This window comes from Arachis hypogaea, chromosome 2, assembly GCF_003086295.3.
Source record: "Arachis hypogaea cultivar Tifrunner chromosome 2, arahy.Tifrunner.gnm2.J5K5, whole genome shotgun sequence".
NCBI classification, from domain to species: Eukaryota; Viridiplantae; Streptophyta; class Magnoliopsida; order Fabales; family Fabaceae; genus Arachis; species Arachis hypogaea.
Genome location: NC_092037.1, coordinates 9,890,526 through 9,902,495, shown reverse-complemented (window position 1 = coordinate 9,902,495; position 11,970 = coordinate 9,890,526). Strand labels below are relative to the sequence as shown.

The 11,970-nt window shown below is 28.9% G+C and overlaps 1 protein-coding gene across 1 annotated transcript; it reads left to right on the top strand.

The window, feature by feature from the left end:
• Positions 1-11,152: 11,152 nt before the first annotated feature.
• LOC112721500 (uncharacterized) lies at positions 11,153-11,590 on the top strand. Its single transcript, XM_025772561.1, has one exon. It carries the CDS (start codon positions 11,153-11,155, stop codon positions 11,588-11,590), a length of 438 nt encoding a protein of 145 aa, XP_025628346.1.
• The last annotated feature ends 380 nt before the right edge of the window (positions 11,591-11,970 follow it).

Genomic DNA, 11,970 nt, shown 5'->3' with positions numbered 1-11,970 from the left:
TTTTTTTTGCTCATGGTTTTCTCCCCCTTGTTTCATGCTGAAGCAGATGACATGATGATGATGATGTATATGACCAAAAATAGTGTCTTCTTTTTTCTTCTTATCCTATTGATGGTGATCATACATATATTATTGTGGATGGGGACCAAATTAATTATTATTTTTTCCCCTCAAGATTCCCTATGTGACTTGTATTCAATTATTATTGCCCCTGGATTGAGAAAAAATCCAGCAAGCTATATACTATATTATACTTTAAAAATCTGACATTGACAGAAAGAAATAATACATACATACATATGATAGAGTAATTACACTTTAAAAATCATGATTGAATATATTATTATTATTATTAGTTTATGCTTAAGAAAATCTTTGATAGGGGTAATGGGGAGAAAGAATCACAAACTTTTTCAAAAAATCCATTATAACAATGCCAAATTCATGATTTTCCATTGGCAAGAAAAAATGACAATAAAAGAAGTTTGAATAAATTTATTTAAATAAATGGGTTCATCATTATTAAAGTAAGATTATGCACCCAAAGAGAGGGGGGAGGGAATCATGTAACGTAAGAATTGGTTACATTTGAGTTGTGTAATAATTTGATGTAAAGACGGAGATTTTGTGATTTATAATTATTAATTAATTATTATTAATATTTTTATAATATAAGATTATTTATTTTTTTTATTAATTAAATGTTAGTTAAATTTTAATAAAAATATTGGTCTCTAAATTTTCTCTTATGTAAATCGCTATTATTTAAAGAGGTTTAATAATTTTTATGTAAATTTTTTTAACAATCGTAGATTATATTAAAACACAAAATACTCATAAATTGCTACACGTTCGTGTGGTTTATGAAGAAGAAAAAGTGAATAATAAAATTTTGTAATCTATCACGATTTATGTACGGATATTTTTTATCTCTAAATTAAAGTTAAAAGAAGTTAATTTATTTATAGAAGATAATGACGTCATTTCTATTTTAATAATGTATTACGGTTTGTATGAATTTGTACAAAAAATGAGGCATTATCAAATAAGAGTCTTGTTATTATCTTCTGTAAATAAATTAACTTTTTTAGATGTAATTTGAAGTTAAAAAAATATTTTTGTATAAATCGCTATGAGTTACAAGGTTTTACTCGTCATTTTTTCTTCTTCATACACCGTGCAAACATTTAGCTATTTATGAGTTTTTCATGCTTTGATATCTAGATATAACCAATTAGTAGTTTAGATAGAGTTGTTACAATATCTAGGTGTAACTAATTTTTATTTGTTGTATTTGGATAATCTTAACCTCTATTTTATTTAAATATATAATTTACCTAAAAAATTATATGGCATTGGTGTATATATATAATTTGAAATAATTTGTTCATATTAATTAAATGATTAGCTATAGTATTAGTTGTTAGAATTTTTATTTTATTTGTAATCTAATTATTTAATATAGAAATTAATTTGAGTGGTATTATAATTATTAATAAATTATATTGGCAGTTAGTTTATTTTTGATAGAAAAAACACAGTTACTCATAAAATTTAGGACAATTTACTATAATAAATAATGTAGCATCCATTATTATCAGAATGGATAAAATGGAAACAGATATTAAAATATATTTTTTCGATAATCTATGTAAACCGCGACAGGGGTCTCGCGGTTTACGAATACACGTAATCTGCTATAGGGGTGTCACGGATTACGTGCTAGAGGAAATAAGCATAAACCGCGATAGGGGTATCGCGGTTTACGTGTGAATAACTATTGTGCATAAACCGTGAGAGGAGTCTAACAGTTTATGCGTTAGTGAGCAGTTTGCATAAACATAAAATAAAGTAAGTATATGGTTAACAAAAACATACATAACACACCCCTAATTCCATGGAAATAAACTAAGTACAAACACATATAATACAAAATTACATGACAAATCTGACATACATAAGTATCATCAATGAAAACATAAAATAGTAAGCTACGACTCCTACATGTCCTCATCCTCCTCGTGAGAGTCATGTCTAAACGCGCCTAGGAGATGCGACCCTATACCACATCGAGCGGTCCATCTCACTCTGGCTGGCCTTTGCCGCCGCTGCTGTGCTGGAGGATCGACAGGCATGCCCACGCCATATGCAGATGGAGGCGTCCCTCCCATGCCCAACCAACTGTCATACGGGTTGCCAGCAGGCTCATTCAGGTCTACATGAAACTGGGGATGGAACCCATGAGGGTCAGGCATCTGCAGCTGGTACCGCTGCATGTCCTCCATATCTGGGCGATACCCCTACGCAACGTCCATCTGGTGCTGGGTCTCCAGAACCTGATCATGTGGGGTCTGCTACTGAAAATGCGGAGGGTCGTCATCCCAGATGAGATCTGCAAAGTCGGAATAGAACTGTGAACTCCCAACCACGTGGTCCATATCCATCGTGAAAGTCTGACCCGCCAGGTCATCATACATCTGTCCATGGATCTCATGGTATATCTGAGAGCTCGAAACATGTGTAAGAGGAACCTCCTGGGTCTCCGGCCCTGCCTGCTCAATGGGTCTATCACCAAGACCACCAGATACGACCCCAGATTAACCACCCCGACGCTGAGGATGGCCACGCCGGACACGGTGATCGGCATGTCCGACTCCGTCGCCACAAGATCTGTCATCCTGAATCATGTCATCCAACTATCGCCACTCCTGGTCTGTAGCTCGGGTACCAACGCGTCGTCGCCGCTCGACACGCCTGTTATCAGGCACGTCCGGCATCGGAACCCTAGAAGGCGCCTGTGACGACCCTCTCTAAACAACATCCTGACTGGTCTCCTCAGCCCTAAGATCGGCAATCAATGAATCCGGCGACAGAAACCTATGGAACACTCTGTACCACCATCGCAGAAAATCTGCGGACGGCCCGGGATCAGGCACCCGGGGGATACTCAGGACAGCATCAACCATGTTCTGCCAACTAAGGTGTCATACCTGATAGTAGCTCGAGAACCATCTGTCCCCACCCCTCACATCCTTGGCACGGAGCTAGTCTATATTCGAGGCCGGCTTAGGCTCGTGCTGAACGCGACCTAGCTATGGCAGCATCCTATCCACCTGGTGCCACTCAATAACGGCGAAGTATATCAAGCAAGTACATGCACTCCATAACCAACTGTGCTCCTCTGTGAAAATCTCTAGATAAACCGCTAGACCCCTATCGCGGTTTATGCACAATAGTCATTCACACATAAATCGCGACACCCCTGTCACGGTTTATGCTTATTTCCTCTAGCACATAATCCGCGACACCGCTATAGCGGATTACGTGTATCCGTAAACCGCGAGACCCATGTCGTGGTTTACATATATTATTAAAAAAATATATTTTGGTATCCGTTTTCCATTTTATGCATTCTGGTAATAATAAATGCTACATTATTTATTATAGTAAATTGCCCTAAAATTTATGAAGTTTGAGTTTTCAATTTAAATTATCACAACAAAAACACTTTGATTCCATTTGTGTTTGTGGTTTTAGAATTGAAAGTTCTAAATCAGAATTTATATATACATAAATAATAATTATTAAATTAATTATTTATATAGAATATATATTAAAATATAAAATATATATTAAAAATAAATTAAATAATATATATATTTATGAATAAATACATAATAAAAATATTTTTTTCTTGTAATAAGTTTTGTTTGGCTTTATTTTAATTTGTGGCATCACATTCTTATAATTAAATTTTTGTTAAAGATACGAGAAATAAACATTAATGTTACTATTTAAGTATGCAACCTGCTGCGGACTAGCTTGAAAAAAACCCAACACACAATAAGATTAATTGGGACCCAAATAATAAGCAATAAAACAGATAAAAAGTGGCACTCTTATGTGCTAAAGCCTAAGATGCTCCATGCATTAATGATAAACAAGAACAAACAAAAGGAACCTAACTGAAAGGATTGTGACTTCTTTGCCATTTGTCAATGTTACTTGTTAATTTAATTAGGATAGGGTGGTCGGAAATGAACATCATTCACATTTTTGTGACATATTTCACTTCGGATTTTGATAGGAAAGGGATATCATCTATGTGTCATGTGTGTAATAATCCCAAAAACAAAAGCAAAAGCAAAATATGTAGTAACTAGTAAGTAGTAGATAAGCTCAACTACCAAGTCAATTCATGAAAACAAATCATTTTTGTAACTTTTTTTTTTTAAAATGAAATTACTCATTTTCTTGTGCTATTTGACAATGTGTGAAATCCATATTATACTAGTATCAGTAATAAACTTTGATGGTTAAGAGGAAAAGTATGATATTTTTCTATGAGGAGTTTTTGTGTTCAAATTTTATAAATAATAACGAATTTTTTTTATGATGAATATTTGAGAAGGATATTTTCGAAAAAAAATTATGCACTAAATTTCTTCGGATTCCTTTATATATATATAATAGATTTAAGAGGTGTAGAGTGCTTGGAAAAAAAATTTCTAGTACACCAAAATTAAAGGTGATTGATTGGTTGATTAAATTTTATTTTAATTAGCAAAATATGTTTCTAGTGTACACATGAAAAAAAAAAGTAGGAAATGAATCTTTTTATTTTTTTTCAATTATTTAATAAGAACAAGTCTAGGGATCAACACTTTTGTTAAAATTTGGCCAGTATTTAACCATAAAAGAATGATTAATCTTACACCATTAGATATCATCTCACACTATTGAAAATATTAATGATGGCTAATTGATGGCTAAACATCACAAATTCTATTAATTTTCTAGCACTTTTCATTTAATAAAGTATAATATTTTATTATTTAATATCTTCTCTTATAAGTCACCAAAAAATAATAAAAATCACAAAAAAATATCTTTTTTTATATATTTTTTTATTTTATTTTAAAAATATAAAATAAAAGATCACACTTTATCAAACAATTGACAAAAAAAATTAAAAGAATCTATTTCTTGTTTTTTTCATATGTGTTGGAAATATATTTTGCTAATTAAAACAAAATTTAATCAATCAATCAATCACCTTGATCTTAGTGTAATAAAAAAATTTTTAACCATAAAAGATCACACTTTATCAAATAATCTTGAGAAATTACATATAAAAGTTGGTGGTCACATCACTCACACAATTACACAAAAGACTTGCCACAGGATTCGGTGGTTCAAGAATCTTTGAACCACTTAGTAGTCTAAATAGAAAACATGTTTTTAGAGTTTTTTATCAATTACTACGTAATTTTTGAACTAATTTTAATTACAAATTAACCCCATATATTTTATTTATTATTAAAATAGTGTTTTATTTTATAAATTATTATTTTATCAATTATCGATTATATTTATTAACAATCAAATACAAAAATAACAACCAATTATATCCTCCATTCATCCTAATAATTCCAATTGATTAAAAAATTAACTTTGATCTCGTTACGTTCGTCCATGGCTTCCAAATCGTGTTTCCTTGAAATTTAATCGATTGGTTTTTCAAAATAATCGATTGAATGATAACTCAATCGATTGGTTTACACTATATCACAAAACGATCGATTGAAAGTTGTAAGGTAGAATGATAAAAAGCTTATACCAATCGATTGTTTATACTTTCCAATCGAATGAATGCCTCAAAACAATCGATTGTTGTTGTTACTCAATCGATTGAATTCACGAAAACAACATGGATTTGCCAAATACAATCGATTGGAAAGTGATGACATTGAAGTTTTAGCCAAATTCAATCGATTGGTAATGTAATCCAATCGATTGGAAGGTGATGAAGTTGAATGTTTTGCCAATTTCAATCGATTGGTAATGGTACATAAAATTTGTAAAACGTCAATGATATTTTCTTTTAAATTAATTTATAAAATTTTTTAGATTTGTGTCTTATGAAAAGTAAAAAAAAAATTATAGTAGAGTAAAGCTTAGCTGAAACCAAATAACATAGTGTAACACACATCTTTGATCAATATTAAAAAAAAATTAGCCTAATTATGTACATAAAATTCTAAAAAATACAGTTCTATCTTTTTTAATTAAGTTAGCTTTAAAATACCAATAATGCTTTTTCATGTGCTGCTTTTAATCTAAAATCCTAGAAAAAAATTGATTTAAAATATTATAATGTTATTATATTGGCACAACACTTTATTTTTGTATGATAAATATAAGTACATTTTTATATAAAGTATTTAAAGTATATAAAAATGTACTCCTATTATAAAAAAATATTTAAAAAGTCATTAAATTTTTATATGTTATTAAAATTTAATAAATAGAAGTACATTTTTATATGTTATTTTTAATTTAATGTACTAATAGGAGTTAAAATTAATTTATATTTAATAATTTTATACTAAAATTAATTTACTATAATTTTGTTTTATACTTCTTTTAGTATATTTTTTTTTATATTATATAGTATTTTTTCTAGTATCTTATTGTACAATGTGTAATTCGAATTACCATTTGATTCGAAATGTGAGTAATTCGAATCAATTTGATTCGAACTTCCTCCTACTCACGTGTTCCTACTAATTCGAATTGATACAATTCGAATTATGCTTTTATAATTCGTTCTAAGTTGATTCGAATTACTTGTATGCAATGGTTGGGAATAATTGGAGCTGTATTGATTCGAATTATTAAGGAATGTAATTCGAATAAAGTTGTTTCGAATTACATTAAAATATGCTTTGGTGAATTCTTGTATCAGATTCTTGTTTGGCTTATATGCGTAATAAACTTCTCTCATTGGCTTAAATACGTTTTTTACCCTCAGTTTTATATTAACTCTAAATATATTAAAAGAATTTACTCAATATATTCTAACATTTAACTAATTGCAAACACTTATCCCAAAACATATTTACAAAAGTTAGAGCACTGGTTACTAATATTTTAACGAAACTAAATTTGTGCATAACACAAATAAATAAATAAGCATACTTACTACTTGATACGCTGCTACCTTATCAATATCATATACTTTTTGTATTTTTTACTCTGCCTTACTTGAATAAAAGCAAAAGGTACTATTGATCGGCAAAATTAATTTTATAAATTACCAATCTATAAATTAATTTTATGTACCATTACCAATCGATTGAAATTGGCAAAACATTCAACTTCATCACCTTCCAATCGATTGGATTATATTACCAATCGATTGAATTTGGCTAAAACTTCAATGTCATCACTTTCCAATCGATTGTATTTGGCAAATCTATATTGTTTTCGTGAATTCAATCGATTGTTTTGAGGCATTCATTCGATTGGAAAGTATAAACAATCGATTGGTATAAGCTTTTTACCATTCTACCTTACAACTTTCAATCGATTATTTTGTGATATAGTGTAAACCAATCGATTGAGTTATCATTCAATCGATTGTTTTGAAAAACCAATCGATTGAATTTCAAGGAAACACGATTTGGAAGCCATGGACGAACGTAACGAAATCAAAGTTCATTTTTTAATCAATTGGAATTATTAGGATGAATGGAGGATATAATTGATTGTTATTTTTGTATTTGATTGTTAATAAATATAATAGATAATTGATAAAATAATAATTTATAAAATAAAAAACTATTTTTATAATTAAATAAAATATATGGAGTTGATTTGTAATTAAAATTAGTTCAAGGACTACGTAGCAATTGATAAAAAAACTCTAAAAACATGTTTACTATTTGGACTACTAAGTAGTCCAAAGGTTCCTGGACCACCAAATCCTGTGCCAAAAGACTTGCTCTGTTTTTTAATGATTAACTGTTTCTCAATTTTTTTTGGTAATAAACTGTTTCTCAAATTTAAGCATAAGAAAGCCCAAGGAATTCAAGGCCTAGTTCAGTTAGTTAATCTCCAGCCTTGCAAACCAAATAAAATAAAACTTGGGAACTTATTGGTAGTGTCTAGTGTGTACATTGTATGATTGTAATACCCAAAATAAAAATGACCAAAAGCCTAAAAGAATTTTTTTAATCTTTTCTTTCTCAATAATTTTCAATTTTGTTTTTAGTTTTGTCCCAGCAATTATATCATTGTTTTTGGGAAAAGAAAAAATTATCATACTCTTAGTCGTAGTTATGGTTAAGGCCCAAACAAGTTTTTTATTTGTTTTTTTTTTTAATCTGAAGATTAAATATTCGACTGAAATTACTTTGACCAAAAACACAAGTCACAAATGACAATGCAAAATGAGCCATTAGGAGAATAACTAATTTTTTAACATCCCCCCCCCCTTGTTTTTTTTTGGGTGGACGGTGGAATGTTTTACCATCTGAAGTGGGTGAGATCCTGAGCCTCACACAAAGTGTACCTGGATTCAAAAAAGTACCCTAATTGTGGATTAGTGAATAATGAACCCGATGTGTCCGTGAATGTGTATATAATATATACTATATAACTGAAAATATTATTAAAATACTCTAAAATTTTAAGCCTAAAGAGAGATCATGCCAACATATGTTGGATAACTAGATGATCTTGGTGGAAACTTAAGTGTAGTCGACTTCACGTAAAGTTAATAGCTAAAAGCCGTTAAATAAAAATTTAATCAAATTAGTTAAATTATCTAACCGCTTTCAACTATTAATTTTATGCGAAGTCGACTGTACGTAAATTTTCACCTCCAATATTTTTGGGCATTTAGAGTTTGGAAGTTCTTCATAATAAAAAGAAAAACCAGTGAAAAACCAAATTTATACGTTAATATTTTTTATTATTATACAATGCTTTAAAAATCTAATAAAAAATTAATATGAGATTTACATCATATCTTGTGTATACAATAATTATTGGTCAATAACAAACTTTTAAATAGTAAAAATAAAAAATATAAAAAAAATATTGAAAAAGTATTTTGTTTTTCATTTTTATTTTTAATTTTTCTTATAAAAAAATAAAATAAAAAAATACTGAAAAAAAAAAGATGCTTTCTTACATCAAAAGGCCTCAAGACTGTCACTTTGTGAGAGTGAGGGACCTCCTTTAAAGGTTAGTCACATGTTGTAGTTGTAGTTGTACCACAATCTTCAACTTTCATTGTTTCAAGGTCCAAGCAACAATTAGGTTTTCTTTCATTGTTTATTTTATATATAAAACTTCATTCATTTTCTTCTTATAAATACAGGATAATTTTATTAATGAATTAAGTGAGTATATAATGATAATAATTATATTCATCAACAATGATGTTAATAAATAGATTATTCTAATAACAAAAAATTATTTAATAGTGTATTATTTTTATATATTGATAATATAAAATAATATTATTTTGAGAATATATATTAAATAATTCTATTATAATCGATTAGCACTATTATGGGCTTGTTGATTGAATATATATATATAGACAGATCATCACACTATCTATAATAAATAAAAAATTTAATTATTTTGTTATTCTTTATAATTTTACTAAATTTATAATTAAATTTTTATATTTTTAATTAAATCTTTACATTACTTTTTTAACAAAATATTCTATTAATTTAAATATTTTTGACATAACAAAAATATATATAATTACAAAATTAAAAATAATATAAAGACTAATTTTATAAAAAAGTATAAAAATTTAATTATAAATATGATAAAATTATAGATACAAAATAATTATTAAACCTAAATAAAATCCAAGTTAATAAAGTTTCTAATATATAATTTAGGGTTGTTTGGGTTTGAATGGCAACAAGCCTTCATTCCATACCCAAAGTGGAGTCTGACTATTCAATTTTCAATGGGGAATCACTTTCATTTTTTTTAATTTTACTTTATTTTTATCTTTGTGTCAAAGAATAATAATAAAATTATCCTAAGTTTTAAAGCTAAGCTGCGTAGGCAACGCATATTGGTGAATTTATACGAACCACAAACACAAAATATAACTAATTAGCACCAACATCACATCATTCCAATTCAATTCCTTTAACCCAAAATTAATACGGATTATTCTTATTCTTATTCTTTTTATTTGGTCTCAAAACCTTTTCAAGATTATTCCTGCGGACAAAAGAAAAGCATAAGCAAGCAATGCCATTCTTCACACACCATACTTTTATTCTGATCATGATAAATCATAAATCATTCCTCTCAAAAAGATTTGGTTCCGAATTGAAGTCACGTAAGTCAATTTTATTATACTTCCGTTACTTTCTTCATATATATGCCTTTAGTACAATGTATAGTATTTTAATCTTGAGAAAAGCGAGAATTTAATGTTTATCTTGAACTAAAGTTGGTATTTTTATTTATTTCTTTTTGACGGAAGTCATCAACAGTATTCTTGTTAATTGTTAAAAATAGTCCATGAATAGTTGAATTTTAAATTAAAATTATTTACCATGTCCGGTCCATCATTTAGACACTCATTGGTTCAACTATATATGTGGATTATACATAATTTATTAGATAAATATAAATGTAAAATTTAGTTATACAACTGTTCATATGTGAAATTCTTTTCAGTTAACATTGCTCTAAATTGTTTTGTAATTAAAATCTGTATTACTTATATTGAGATCCATAATTACTATTTTATATACTGTATACATATACACCAAAAAATAAAATAAATGAAATTTCTACTTTAATTTTGTCATAACTCATCACTAAAGTATGATTGAAATTTGAAAATATATAAATGGTGTCATTAGCATATCATATAAAAGATGTAATTAAATGAGATTCTCACTTTATGCATGTAATAAATTAAATTATTAGCTAGCTATAAATAATTAAATCGAACTCAAATTTACGATAGAATGAATTAGTCATTAACTTGTCGAATCAAATATATTATTTAAAAATTATTATAATTAATTGATGATAAAAATTAATAAATTTTGATGGTGTTATAATAATTTTCATAAATAAATATTGTTTTGTGGAGGGTAATTTCGTCAAACAGAATATTGTCACGGTGTCTTTATATAAATGACCATCCACAAACATTATCGGCCACTTTCCACTTCAAGTCTTATTAGAAAGTGGGTCATAACAAATTAAACCACTCAGAGTCTTCATTCTTCTCTCATTTCATTATCTATATCAATACATCCAAACAAGGCCTTATTCATAGTAACTAACTAACTAACTAGAAATGTTCACAATGATGAAGGTGCACCCTTCTTCAAAGAAACGAACCAACCATCGTTCCCAAAACGCCATCGTTTCATCGAACCCAAACCCAAACAATACGAAGAAGCTTTGGAGACTTCCGCACGTGTTCGCCAGCGTTCTTGAACTCCCTCTCCATTCAGACGACGACGTTTCGATCGACGAAACCACGCAGTTTCTCCGATTTGTTGCGTGGTGCAAGTGTAGAGGCTCTTCTTCTTGTGGAGTGAGTGCAGAGGCTGTAGAGATTGTTCCTGGAATAACCAAGATCGTGATCAAAGGAATGGACGGTGGAGATTGTTTTGCCCAGCAGTGTTATGGTTTTCGGTTTAGGCTTCCGCCGTGGACTAGGCCGGAGATGGCCACGGCGGTTTGCAGCGGAGGAAAGCTGGTGGTCACGGTGCCAAAGACCAAGACCAGAGGGAATTGATTCCTCCCTACATATATCAAATTAAAGGTTTGGAATATTACTAGGTGGCTACGGTTAAAATGTTAATATATATTATATTAAGATAAAAATTTATATGTAGATATTTTTATATAAAATTAATAATTAAAAATTATTAAATAATAATTTGATTAAATAATTTTTAATTATTAATTTTAAATAATAAAAATAACTGCATGTAAATTTTTATTTTATAAAAAAATTTTAATTATCATCGCGTGAAAATATTAAGCGTGTGCACTGTACCATAAATATAGTATATGTAAATATACACATGTGGCCCCTTTTCGATGATCACTCTCTTAATAAAACTTCGATTCCATGCCTCCCTCTTTCTCTTAATTCAAACTCTTCTTATGTTT

Coding starts and splice junctions, on each gene's coding strand:
- LOC112721500 (XM_025772561.1), top strand. CDS start 11,153: ATGATGAAGGTGCACCCTTCTTCAAAGAAACGAACCAACCATCGTTCC.